This window comes from Trachemys scripta, chromosome 5, assembly GCF_013100865.1.
Source record: "Trachemys scripta elegans isolate TJP31775 chromosome 5, CAS_Tse_1.0, whole genome shotgun sequence".
Classification (NCBI taxonomy): Eukaryota; Metazoa; Chordata; order Testudines; family Emydidae; genus Trachemys; species Trachemys scripta.
The window spans coordinates 43,563,415-43,578,085 of NC_048302.1; the positions used below are offsets into that span (position 1 = coordinate 43,563,415).

The 14,671-nt window shown below is 43.9% G+C and overlaps 1 protein-coding gene across 1 annotated transcript in view; it reads right to left on the bottom strand.

Annotated features, from left to right (window-relative positions):
* The window catches only part of PGRMC2 (progesterone receptor membrane component 2), a 24,295-nt gene extending 20,557 nt beyond the window's left edge, over nucleotides 1-3,738 (bottom strand). Inside the window, exon 1 of the mRNA XM_034772005.1 lies at nucleotides 3,172-3,738. Within this exon, the coding sequence (XP_034627896.1) occupies nucleotides 3,172-3,583 (412 nt within the window). The 5' untranslated portion in view covers nucleotides 3,584-3,738. The remainder of the gene's footprint in view (nucleotides 1-3,171) is intronic.
* Between the last annotated feature and the right edge of the window lie 10,933 nt (nucleotides 3,739-14,671).

Sequence of the window (14,671 nt, forward strand, 5' to 3'; positions counted from 1 at the left end):
CCCCCCCCCCCCCCCCCACACACACACACACACACAACCTCCACCCCATCCAACCACCCCTGTCCCCTGACTGTCCCCTGGGACCTCCTGCCCCCTTACCACACTGCTCAGAGCAGCAGGAGCTTGCAGCCACGCCACCTGGCTGGAGCCAGCCACGCCGCCCGCACTGCCTGGCAGGAGCGGCAGGCCAGAGCGCTCGCAGCGTGCTGTGGGGGAGGGGCCGGGGACTAGCCTCCCCTGCCAGGAGCTCAAGGGCCCGGCAGGACGGTCCCGCAGGCTGTAGTTTGCCCACCTCTGTTCTACGCACATATGCACTATATTTAAATGCCCATGCTGTCAGTTTAAAAAAACCCAAAAAGTAATACATAAAAATAAAACTATTAAGCTGTGACAAAAACAGAAGAAAGAACATTCATATATCTATGACATAATGTGCTAAGATTTCTTCATTTTGTTTACTGCCCATTAGACAGAGGATATGATCAAGTAGTACAGGTCCAGAATTTGTGAGGATTTTACAATACGCAGTAGTAAAAATGTTTTAATATACTTGAAGAAGTATATTAAAGAGGTTTGGATGTATACACTATACAGCAGTATTTGCAGCACAGACTTTATATTACTACTAGCGGATAAGAACCAGAAAGTGAAGTTGGATTGTCGAATTTGAGACCAAATAATGAAACTAAAGAGTAGACATCAGGAATGCTGAAAAGGAACATTAGATTTATAAAATTTGTTTATCAGATTAGTAGTAAAAGAGCTGACAAGTTTGTTTGTTTAACTTGACATTGTCCCTTTTGAAGAAAATGGGCATCTCTCCCATCTCTTCATACAGAGAAAAGAAGTGTCATACCTACTTTAAAAAAAAATTCTCAAGGTGCGGAGTTGGCCCAGGTTTTCCAACATACCATTGTTTACAGATGATTTTCTTGATTGATTACAACTATACATTCCTTCAGCATAGTTTGAACTGCCTTGTGTACAATGTTAAAGTTACCCACCTCACTGGCAAAAAAAAAAAAAAAAAAAAGTATGAAAGCACAGGATGTGTTTATAATAAACAAGCTTCAACGTAAATATAGAAATTCAACACTAACTTCTTAGGGCTTGTCTACACTGGCACTTTACAGCCCTGCAACTTTCTTGCTTGGGGTCTGAAAAAACACCCCCCGAGCGCAGCAAGTTTCAGCGCTGTAAAGTGCCAGCGCTGTAAAGTGCTGCACTCCCAGTGCTGGTAGCTACACCTCTCATGGTGGTGGTTTTCTCTCCCAGCGCTCTGCCATGACTATACAACCGCAGCAGCGCTTTAGCGTTGCCTGTGTAGACTAGCCCTTAGAGATACAAGGTGGGTGAAGTAATATATTTTGTTGGAGCAACTTCTGTTGGAGAGAGAAACAAGCATTCAAGGTAGAGTGGCCCCTCGTTGTCACCTACTACCCCATACTGAAACCCGAAGGTGTATCATCTACTTCAACTCATACTCAATGGGGCCCCCATCCTGAAAGAAATTGTTCCTGAACCCCCTCTTCTGGCCTTCAAACCACTCCCCAACCTTTCCAAGCTCAGCATCAGAGCCAAGCTCCGGACAGACCAGGACACACCAAATCAAAGCAACATCAGACCCTTCCAGAACAACAGATGCAAAACCTGCAGACATATCTTCACTGCTACAATGATCTAACCCACTCCACCCCCAAACACACCCTTCAAGATCCATGGATCCTACATATGCCTATCACAACATGTGGTATACATCATCCAGTATACTAAATGCCCCCAAAACCACAATGTGGGTGAAAACAAAACAATCACTATAAAGTGAACTCCCACAAGAAAATAATAAAAGATGAAAAACACCCCATCACCTGTGGGTGAACACTTTTCACAAAGCGGTCAGTCTTCATCCTCAAAAGAAATCCACAGAACACTTTCAGAAGATAAGCCTGGGAGCTTAAATTCCTATCTCTGCTAGACATGAAAATCATGGACTGACTAGAGACATTGGATTTATGGCTTATTACAACAGTCTAACTCACTAACCCCCTCTTTTTGTCACACAGAGGTGTTAACAGGCCAGTCAGTATACCCTGAATGGTCCCTAGAATATGTGCTAACTTATGCTAAACAACCTGTTCCACCTTGCATTTAGCTGTCAGGCTCAGAGTATCATTCCCAGACCTGAAGAAGAGCTGTGTGCTCAAAAGCATGTCTCTCTCACCAACAAAAGTTGTTCCAATAAAAGATATTACCTCACCCACCTTGTCTCTCTAATATCCTGGGACGAACACTACTACACCTCTACATTTAATTTCGTAGGGTTTTTGCTCCTGAGAAGTAAATCTTACAAGCAATCTCTGCCCCCAAGAGATTAAGTTTAAGCTTTTAAAGGCTACATAAGTAGTGCTGATACCTGAAGTCTCTTACACGCCAATTATCCTGAGGTTAAGATTTGTAGCGTTAAGAAGAGAAGAGGTCATTTGCACCATGAAATAAGCAAATCTTCCATGTGTTTTCCAGCTGTTAAAGCTAGAATGAAATCAATAAGACACCATCAACTTTCACTTCGACCCACCTTCCATTAGGACAGATTGAGAAACGAAGTACTATACCCCTACACTCAATTAAACACAAACAGAGACGGTTAGCTCCAGTTCCACTCAGAATTTCAACTATTTCACAGACGTCCCTTTACATTTCAGTCAGAGCTCAGTGAGCAGGAGTGTTAACAGCCAGGACTGTAGCTGCAAGGCCAGGAAGGGAGAGAGAGAGCAGGGTCTGCAAGGACCTTTCACATGTGGGCGTCCCAAAACAGCACTCGGCTATTTTAAAGCACGCAGCCCACGGACGGGCGGCTGGTTGAGATAAGCAGCATGAGCGGTAGCTTGCACTTTGGAACAGCGCCTCCCCCCCAGCCGCATGGATACGCGCACGCCCTGCCAGCCCACCCATCCCCACACCAGCCTCACAGCGAGCAACCTGCCAGCCAGAGGCAGCCGAGGGGGAGCACACGGAGCGCCTGCTCCCCGCCAGGAAGGGGAGTTTGGGCAGAGCCGGGGCTCCCCCACCTGAGGGGGATCGTGCTGCGCTTGGGGTCACGATTTCACCCCAGCCGAAGAGCAGCTGTGGGGGGAGGCGAAGCCGCGCCCGCAGCCCCCGCTGGCTCCTCACCAGGCCCGTAGAACTTGCTGCCTTTGGTCACGTCGAAGACTTTGCCGTTGACGGCCAGTAGAATGCGAGGGGTGCGGGCCCCGTCGTACTCGTGCAGCTGCTCCAGCGTGAAGTCCCGCCGCTTCATTCGGGGCAGGGAGGCGGCCTGGCTCTGCTGGGCCGCGCCCCCCGGGCCGCTCCGCTTCCCCCAGCGCAGGTAGAGCCGATAGGCCGCCAGCAGCACCAGCGCCAGCAGCCCCACGTTCAGCAGCATCTCGCCACCCGCAGCCCAGCCTCCCGCCGCCGCCGGGGGCGGCTCCTCTGCGCCCCCGCCCTCCAGGACACCACCGCTGCTACCCTCAGTTCTTAGTTTCCCATCTCCATCGTCCGCCATCACTACCAGGCCAGCGCCGGCTCCGCCCAATACGGGCATGAGGGAAGAGCGAGGGGGCGAGGCACATTCTGCCACCTCCTCTGCTCGCTCCGATTGGTCACCGTCAGGACACGTCACCCTCACAAGCTCGCGCCAAACTCACGAATAAGACTCAGACACGCCCAGTTCCTTAACCGCCGTGGCTTGAGAATTCTACCCAAGGCGCGAGAACGCGCACGAGACACGCAGCCGGCCAAGGAGGCGCGCACGCGAGAGAGAGACTAACATTGATCTGTGCCCGAGCTAAATTCGTACAGCTCGCTGCGGCGCGTGCGGGACTCTGAGCCACTGCGCGAGCCATAGGGCAATCACAGGAGAGCGCGCGAAACGTCGAATTAATGCGCGAGCCGCAGGCGGGTAATAAACTCGCATCCTCGCACAGAATTTGCCTCCTCCCCCGGACTCTTAAGGTGGCGCCGCGCACCTACTACACTGAGCCCCCTATTTAAGGATGTATTGCAGTCATTCATCCACATCCTCCATTATAATAAAGATGTAGGGTAGATTTTCTGCCGTGGATATCGGCTCCCTAGCCCTGGGGTGGCTTGGTGAATCTCACCTTTACCACTCCAGGGGCTGGGCTAATGCTCCAGATTAGCACCTGCTAAGGGGAGCAGGGCCGCGCAGGGCTGGGGGAGTTTTATATGGCAGCACTAGGTGAGGACTTTGCAAGCTGTAGACATATCTACTTCCACTGTTCTGATGATTAACACTGCCCATAAGACACCTTTCAAGATCCATGGATCGGACACATGCCTATCACATGTGGGATACATTGTCCAGTGCACTAAATGCCCCAATAACAACTATGTGGATTAAACCAGGCAATCACTACCCTCACATGAACTCACGCAGAAAAATGATAAATGACAAAAACACCATATCACCGCCGGATGAACACTTTTCACAAAGCATTCACAGTATATCTGACCTCTCAGTCCTCATTCTCAAAGGCAACCTGCTGCACAATGCCTTCAAAAGACAAGCCTGTCAGCTTAAATTCATAGCTTTGCAAGACACTAAAAATTATGGACTGAATAGAGACACTGTATTTATGGTTTATTAAAACAATCTGTAATTCAACCTTCCTTCCCCCCAGATTTTTTTTCCTTCTGGCCACTGCACTTTGAATGGTCCCTTGAAATATGTGTTAATTACTTATGCTAAACTATCCCTGTTTAACCTTGTATTATGAGACTCTGAGTACATTTCCCAGGCCTGAAGAAGAGCTCTGTGTAAGCTTGAAAGCTTGTCTCTCTCATCAACAGAATTTGGTCCAATAAAAGATACCTCACCAACTTGTCTTACTGAAGTTAGTGAGTTTTGGATCATGCCTGTTGAGATGGAGGTTCTGATGCTCCTTTCATGAATCAATGGAGTTATACCTTTGCATCTGATGAGAGCCTTTTCCTGTGGAAAGAACTTCAGTGTCTTTATAAATTCATAAATGAATCTGCATCTATTTTTACAGGATTGAGGAGAATGGTAAACAAAGTGAGAATGCTTTCATAGTAGTTTTACAGGAAGCTCTTAATGAGCATCTAAATTACATACATAATAGAATAATACAACATCTTTTTTACTTTGATGATTACTTCATTTTGTAGGCATTCATTAAGCTTTGCAGATTTACTGTTACATTCACAACAAAACATGTTTTTTGTTACTATTTTCCCATTGCTAGGGATGAGTGGACATAAACGTCCATGACAATGTCTTTAATCTGTGAAAGGCCCTGCCATCCCTGACATGAATAATTTGTAGGGGGCAGGAGAAAACCACTGTCATAGGGTGGCTAGCTCTTGTAATTGAAGTAGGTCCAGTGCCCCTGTATCAGAACAGGTGCTCTCAGTTGGCCCAATTAAGGGGGTGGAGTTGTACCTGGGGCTATAAAGGGTCAGAGAGTGCTCAAGCTATTCAGTCAGAGTTGCTTGAGGAAGCACTAGGTGAGTAAGAAAGTTTGTGAATTAGGGCTTATTGGTTAGTTAAGAAAGGCAGTTGAAAGGTAACAGAGACCAGGGGAGTGGAGATGGCTTTGGCTCCTGGGGGAAGTAGGTGTTTCCTGGAGGAATGATAAGGATGACAGCAGCAAAAAAGGCTTGTTGGCTAACTTTTGCCAAGCTAGAGACCATAGATGGGAAATGGCTGTTTGAAAGCAGCTGTAGCAGTAGAGCTAGTTGCCTACTTGTTTTCAGTTGATGAGTCAGGGCTAAAGGCAGGAGAATAGCAGAGGGGCTTACCTACTGATATCTTTACTACTGAAGAAGAGTGGGAGAGCTAGGGGGTCTAAGGGATGCTCCCCTGGTTAAAATAATCTCCTTCTATAGAGGCTGTGGGGATCACACTTTAATGTGGAATTGTACTTCAGTTGGGTGGCTGTCCTAGCAGAGGGATTAAAGAGCAGCTGAGGTGTGGTGGAAGATGTTAGCAAGTGGCCCATCATGGAATGGGATTTTAAGGATTATATGCACTGTATGATATGTACTATTTAGGACTCTTAGTTATGGACTGACTTGTACTACCTTGATGATAAACTGGCCCCAAGGAAGGATATTATTGAGACAAAGCTTGTGTGAGTTTATTGGGAAACTCTGAAGGAAGGGAAACTGAGGCAAGTGTGCCTGGCATGCTGAGAACTGCCACAGGAGGGTACTGCAGTTAAGGCTAGCTTGTTACAAGTAGTATCTCTCCTACTTGTGACTTTAGATATTCAAAATCTCTCCTGATAGGTATGTATTTCCTTCTGAGACAGCTTTCTCTGTTCTAAATTATAGTATGCTACATATATTATAACACTCTAGTTATGTCACTTCCATCACCTTCCTATAAGACTTTGATTTACTCAATGGCTGCATATACAATAATTCTCTAATCTTTTTAAAGAGAAGATACCAGACTTGCTTGGGGGGTTCCACCAGCAAATGAGTGTCTTAACCATAACACATGTTCATCTTCAATTCTCATGTATGAGTATGCTGTTTGTGGCAACCCTCTGAAGATTTAATTAAGTGGAAGTGGGATCAGCCTGTAACTTTGTAACAAAACTCAAGCACTGATGAATGTATAATCTATGTAACAGGAAGCTAAGTCTAATTACTCAACAATTCTGTGCTACAGAGTTCCCCTCTGACTTAAAGTATTTGCACAGACCATGAGTTCCTATCTTTGCAAGAGACTATAGTTGGATTTTCTATAGGAAATTTCTGGATACTGAAAGTGGAAATAGTCACTTTTTAGGAATCCAGTACTAGTCTTTGCCATCAGACAGTTATGCATGCACACAATTAATAATGTTAAATTTCTTTTTATGAATAACACTACAAGGAAACATTACAGCACAGCAGTTACAATGCACTCTACCTAGACTAACATAGCTAAATAGAGTCAAGTATCAGGGGGTAGCTGTGTTATTCATAGAGGTTCACTTCATTTCCTTTTAAAAGGAAGAATATAACACAGGGCCTAAATGTACATATAATACCTTACAAAATAAATACAGTGATTGGGACTGGGATTTCTGACAATGAGATCTTTCATGTAGGCTCACCCTGGGTATTGACAACTAAATAAAACTTTTAGTTATACCAATAATCAGTAGTTTCACCATCCATGCTATTGAGCACATAAGCCACTTAAAATAAGAGAGAAAAATCAAATTTCTGTAGGTGTTACACTCACACTCTGTTTCAATGATGTAGTACATGGCCTGAACACCTCTGGCCTGCAGTCTTCATTCCTCCTTTATGGTAGTATTCACAAGTCTCAATCTCACTGGTTCCTGTAAAATTACAGGATACTATATTGAGATCCAACCCATAGATTTAGTTTGGATTTCCTAGTGCAGCTCTATCCTACCCAGCTGGGCTGGATGTGACTGGTGCTCAGAATGGCTGTCAATTCTGTACCCTTGACAGAACTCACTAGTAATTGGCCATGAGCTTCTAAGTGAGAGGGGTGTAAAATTCAGGAATGTTTGCCCTTAATGGAGCCTTCTATCAGTGGCAGATACTGCATGGACCCAGGGGACCCCAGAAAAATATCCCCATAACAGTCTCAGGGCTGGAAGAGCTCTTGAGGGGGCCACTGCAGAGTCTCAGAGCTAGTCAACTCTCAGGGTTGTGCATGTAAAGGAGGGAGCAGGGGATGGAAAGGGGGGGGGCTGTAGGTGGAATCGGGGCAGGTCCATGGTTCTGGGGGCCCTCCACTTGCTCTGGCCTAGGGCCCCAGCCCCCAAGAGACCTTTATCCATCTCTATTTTTCACACTAGCTTCAAAACACCTACTGAATATGGCTAATAACTTCCTGCCCTCCCTCTAGTGTGCTGAAATAGCAACTACTTCTTTGCAATCACTGATAGCACTATACCAGCTGTGGCCAAAATTACTGACCCTCCGAACTGCATATAATCTTCAGAAGTTTGAGAGCCACAAGACATGCACAATCTGCCCTGTGGGGCAGTGCCTGCCAGGGTGCAGGGCTTCTGCCCCGATGCCCACCCCTTGCAGGGCAGAAGCCCCTAGTCCCACCAGCGTCTGCAAGGCAGAAATCGCAAGCTCCCTCTGCCCAGTTTTATATCTGGAGAATGGGGGAGTGTATGGGGGGGCCCTCTGGGAGCTTCATTTTAACTGTAAAAGAGCTGCATATGGCTCACAAGCCAGAGTTTAGCCACTCCTCTATACTGCCACCTTGTCTGAGAGCAACTGTAATTACAGCAATAAGTGGTTTTTGGCTGAACACCATGAAATAAGAAAAAGAAATGGGGGTCACACATGCAAATATGGTGGATGGAATTTGTTTTTGTTCCATGCTTCAAAGTTTAAAAAAAAAGACCCACCATGTTCTCCTTCTTCCCCTCCACCTCCATCTTAGCCATACAATCCCTGCAAAGGGTAATAAATTATTCCTTCCCTCTTAGCACCACCTGATTCTGGCCTGGATCATCAGAGGTATTGGCTGCCTAACTCCCATTGATTTCAGTGGGAGTATAATGAAGTGGTCTGTCCCCTTCAGGCTTGTAGAGCCTATGGAGTCAGCCAGCCCCTATTCTGTAATATAGCCCTCAAAGATTTCTGCATCTTTGAGGTACCAAATGACACAGAAGTGGATGTGGGGGGAGATGAAGTGGTCTCAGGGGAACAGTTTGTGCCTGGGGAAAATCTGCTATTTCTTCAAGGGCCCACGAAAAAGCCTTGAAGAGAGGTCAGAGTGATGCTCCCCCTCTCCCAACTAGAATCTAGTCTGAGAAAGAGGGCAATGTATATTTTTGCCTCCCCCTTCAAAGGGGGACACCAACAGGGGAAGGTTACTGTCTGCTGAGCTCTTTTCACTGATGGAGAAAGGGGACAGGTTGGGGGCAGGAGGAATCTAACTTGCGGACACAGATGGGCTGTGCTCATTTGTTCAGCCCAGGCTAACAAGGGCTGTGGGCCTCCTGTATCAAAGAAGCAGCCTGACATGAAATTCTCATCCAGCCCCAAGAAGGGGTCTATGAAGACCCCTGAGTATAAAGGGGGACTCTCTTGTGGAGAAGCTGATTACACTAATAAGCTAGGAGAAGGGGAATATTGTTTAAAGGCTCTGGGTGTAAGTGGCTTATTTTTGAACCCCCTAAAGAGGGGAATGTGCCTCCAGGGCCTTGCTGTGCCACACGGGGGCATTCTGGGAGGCAGATGCCTAAACACCTTTGAGAATCTGGGCTCTAGTTTCTCTCAATACCCAGCATAATATACCTTTTTGAAGATAATGGATGTTGTAGCTACCTTTCATTTGGGATAAATGTAAAAAGATGTCAAGCTCCTTTTGGAATAAGATGGCTGAAACAACTGAACTCTTCTCCTCCCCCCCCCCCCCAAACACAGCTTTGCTTCTGACTGGTCTTGCGTGTGACCTATATGGGTAAAGGGGTTTCAGTAGGGGCTGAATGTCAATGCAGAGGGCTGGGCATATTGTCTTGATACAGCAGTGTGAGCAGACACAGCCAGAAACATGACAGAAGGCAGAAGAAAGCTAGGATGACCAGAGAAGTACTTGTAGTATGACTGAGAAAGCAGAGTGCTTTTTTGGGTAGAGTGGCTGCAAAAAGAGGATTAGCATCTTGAGCAAAGAAACTTTCCTGTTTGATTCCTATTGTGGTCAGAAAAGCAGGACTTTGTGTACATTCTTTGTAAATAAATGAGATTACATCAAAATAGTAATTGATTGCATCCATTTTCTCCTAATAGCCAATATTAAGATCTTGAGGGTTGTTTCTAACCATTTGAGTCTAAGATTAATATTGGTGTGAGTGGTCCCAGTTTACAAGGAGAGAGTATCTTCAACGAAGACAGAACAAATAATGGAGGTGCCTGCAGAAATCAAAAATGGCTTGGAGGAATTAAAATCTGCTGGAGACTTCACAAAAGGCAATGAAGTAGCATTTTCAAGCTTCCAGAAAGGGTTGGGATGACCTGCAGGCAGAGGAAGTCTTTTGTTGAAGGAGCAACTACAAAGTGTCCAGGCAGACTAGGAAGCCCAGCTGCAATGCTTCCAATCTGGAATGGTAAAACAGATCACTGAGGTGACTAGTGACCAGAAATTTTCCACGAAGTAGTGAAGACTGGAAAATTCTTTGTCAACTTGAAACTTGCTAACAGATGAGCTGCAGCAAGGACTTAAACTGAAAAATAACCTAGGAAGTAAAAGGGTCCCAAGTGATAGTGGAAGTCAGCCACCTGGATGGGCATAGAATTGAGCCAGCCAGAGAACTTAGTTTCCTACCCAGTTTGTAACCCACAGAGGCCCAAAATGGATGGTTGTTTGCCCCAGCTAAAATAACACACACCCCATTTTTCTGGGGGGAGGAGGAACTCCTGGGAGACTTATTTCACTCAGTTTGACATCCAAGCTCAAACAAATGCTTGGGAAGATGAACAGAAAGATTTGTTAAGCAGGTAGCTTGAATGGCCCAGTTTTGACAGTGCTACACAACTTGTACCCAGGAAAAAGATTGAATTGTCCAGATCTGGACCTTGATAGGTACTTTAGTAATCAGATTGATGGCTGTCTCTAAGAGCTGGGAAAGAGAACTGACAAAGGACCTATGGAGACTTGTCTTGCTGGCACTGTATACCAATGAAGACTTCCAGGATAAAACAATAATGGACCAATTTACAGATCTTAAGTTGGACTTGTAGATACAGCATGTATTGGCCTCCTTTCATTGATCTTTAAGGCTATGGAATTGGCCACAGAACTTAATTTCTTAACAGCAGGTCACAGGAAGAGAAACAGCTGCTAAGGAGGAGATGGAAGCTGATCATCATGAGCTCTAAGTACAGCTGTCCAATATGTATGATTGAAAAGGTGATTTCTAATCTGGTACACAAGATAAGAACTAGAAAGTGATAAATTATGTTTGTAAAATGAGGAGAAACTGGTGATGCAACAATTAGCAGAAACAGTACAGTTAAATGCTGGTACTGTGGGGGGGGGGGGGGGGGGGGGAAGGAACGCCCCCCCCCCCCCCCAAAGATTTTCATAATCAGAAATGTAAGATAAGTGTGGACAGACCATCAAAGTGTCTAGTAAAATCCCCTCACTCAGTGTGGGGAGTGAGGTTTGGGGGACACCCAGTTAAAGTTGCAAAGTGTGGAGGTACTACTTTTTGTTTGGGTCTGGGCAGTTAAATGATTATGGGAGTAGGCTTCTCTTTTTACATGGTTTATTGTAGCCCCAAGCTTGATGACCCTTTGAGAAGACCTTGCCCCACTTGCTGTTACAATTGTCATGTTACACTATTAGCAGCATGGGAATTCTAAGTTTGGATCACACCACCATATGGTAGGACATTAAGCACTACTGTTGTGTGATATGCACATCCCATCTGTATACTCTGGTTATGGGACTGACTTACCACTGCATCACTTTCTTACACCAGTATAACTCACTGTTGCACCACAATAAAACTAAAGCAATTCATTGGTGAATCAGGTTCCTTTAACTTCACAAATCTCTCCATATTAGGGTAGAAGGAATTTTAAAACTGTTCTAAGAGAATGTCTTACTGTGGCTATGCAATACTCTACATCCATCTGCAATACTGCATCTGCTATAATGTCACATTTCAGTTTTATTTAATACTTCCAATCAGATATGCAGTACTTTTGAGTATATTGGCCTTCCATTCCAAGAGAACCCTATCTGACTTTTTTCTAATATCACTTTTAGTGTAACAGTCCAAGTGATTCTAGCCATATTTTCCACAAGTGGTGTTAATTACTTTCAACAAGTAGGAACTTGTTTGAAAAGCATCCTAATACTTTTTTATGGTGATTTAACTGTTTTTAAAGACTCCATTCACACACTGTCATAGAATGAAATAGCAGTTAATTTTTTTTTAATATGGAATAAGAAACACAGCTACAACAACAGTGGTCCCTGGCCAGCCAGCCCCCAAGACAGCAGTCCCTGGCTGGCCCGCCCACAAGATTTAAACATGTATTTTTAGTAAAAATACATGGACAGGTCACAGGCCCTGAGTGTGTGTTGTCCATGACTTTTACTAAAAATACCCATGATTAAATCATAGCCTTAATAGTAAGGAATAGTAAAATGTTTACATTGACTTAGTAATGCCAACCAGGATCAAATCAGCTAATGTAGAATTAATATTTTCAAAGACACTGTTATACACTTGCAAAATGTAGTGGTTTTCACAAAACGTAATTTGATGTACCTGCATTTTGTTGCATTTTCAATTAGTAACACTCAGCATTAGAAAATTTAGTATAGGTTGAAATGAGAGCCAAATTAAGCAGGACTTGCAGCATAGCCATCTATGTAAGCAAATACACTTGCAGTAGAGGTAGATGTAGATTCCACTCCTAAACATAATTACTGAATTTGCTCACTTTAAGGAATATGGATCATATGAGTTTGACCTTGTATTTATCTTGTCTGGCTATCTTTTCCAGACCTGAAGAAGAGCTATGTGAAGCTTAAGCTTGTCTCATCCACCAAAAGAAGTTAGTCCAGTAAAAGATATTCCTTCATCCACCTTGTCTCAAGTTGTAAATTAACTAACATTCTAACCTCAGAGAAGAAGAGTCTTAAAAGCAAATTGCATTTCATGCCCTAGACAAATATTGAAGTATTTCAATATGTCTCTTAGAGAACTCCCAACCTACTTATGTAGAGGAAAAATAGGAATAGGGTGGTATGTAGAGGAAGCAAGTGGTAATAGCAACTGGGAATGGAACTGTTGCAAAGTGCAGGTTTAGGAACAGGTCTGTTTGGTGGATTAATGATCACTTGAAAGGTAACTTATGTTTGCAGCAAACATATCAGATGTTAAATAAACATTAAAAAATATTCCTGCCAAATGCTTCAGAATTGCCCTAGTTTAGTTCTTGTAATTAAACAATTACATCAAGAACCTCAAAATCACAGCCACCTGCTCCCTGAAACCAAAGTACAATTGATTCATTCACTCACCTGCACGCTACCTTGTCTGCTGCTGACCTGACTCCAGTTGCAAGTTAATGGGGCACTGGAGAAGCTTGCAACAGAACCAGAAACCCCTGACCATTTAAGTGATAATTCTACAATTTTAATAGTTTACTATAACCATAGTAGTGGGGTATACTCCATGCTTAATTTGTGCTGGGGCTTAACCCTGGCCCCTCTAGGCTTGGCCATTCATAGCCCTGGCACCTCTGGGTGCTGTGTGTATAATTTTAAAAAAAAAAAATGTGCTTGAGCCCCAGCACCTCTTTGATTACAAATTAAGCACTGGGCATACTGGTTAGATTCAAGTCAGGGGTTCTATTCCTGGCTCCGCCCCTGCTTCTATCACTTCCTTGTGCTCTATGTAGGCATTTACATCAATTTTATAGAGGTTAAAACTCAAACATTGATAACTTGTAGTAATTTGAGACTCTCACTGCACAATGAAGTATGCTGGCATAGTAAAAGCAGCAAAGCTCAAGTGTAGATGTGGTTATGCTAGTATAAAAGTGCTCTGCTAAAACAAATCATACAGCTGCAAGACACTGTTATGAAACTATAACTGCATCTACCCTAGGGCTCTTACTGACCTAATGTTACAAAAAATTACACTCCTAAGTGACAATTTGCATAAAATATTGCACCATGTACAGTTGCAAACTCTCATGTCTTTAATCAGTAGTTTTCCTTTAAGTGTATCACTATAGTCAGCTAAACAAATGTTTTGCCCAAGAACATATCTATCTAAAATAAACTTAAACTACGCTTTGTGAAGTGTCCCTATCGGTACTTGCTTAACTGTGAGTGGTGTGAAATATGGAAGCTTCCATATTAAAGATACTTTGCAGCAGAAACTCCTGTCCAATGATGTAGATTACCATGTATGCCATGCAGCTTTCCAGCTGAATACATGAGAAAAGCAGAGAAACTGTTAGTGTAAGGCAAATTGTTTTTAAACCTTTTTAAATCTTTTCTTTTCCCATTCAAAAGCAGAGCTATATTTCCTGTCTTTAACTTGCAGTACATCACACTATAGGATGCTCTTGTCTGTTCCTTGTTGCTTATTTTTGATAGGCACCATATTTAGTGGGCTGGTGGGTTTTTAAAATTTTATATATATATACACACACACACACACTGTTCTTGGCAATCATAGGGATTAGAATATCCTTCATGTTGCATAGCACTTTCTGTTCATTTCACATGCATTCCTTCTGGCCTACCTATTAAACCACCTAATAACCATATGGCTCTGGCAGAGAGTTCATCTTCTTTCTAGTCTTGAAAAGAGAGGAACCCACTTATTCTGGTTGACATGATTTGCTATAAAGCGGAATAACCTACACAAGATGGTTGTAAATTCCTTGTTAATTCTTTATGGCAAGTAAAGCACAAACCAGTCTGTCTTCTCTTGGATGGCATCAAGGACCCACATTGTCAAGACCACACCCAATTCCTCTGCAAACTAGAATATTAAAATATAGTTTAGTTGTTACGGGTAACAACCAGCATGGCAGCTGGTCATAGGGAACACTGTAAAAATGTCACCTAACATCACACAGGTGTGTAATACTTAGGGCCCTACCAAGTTCACTGTCCATTTTG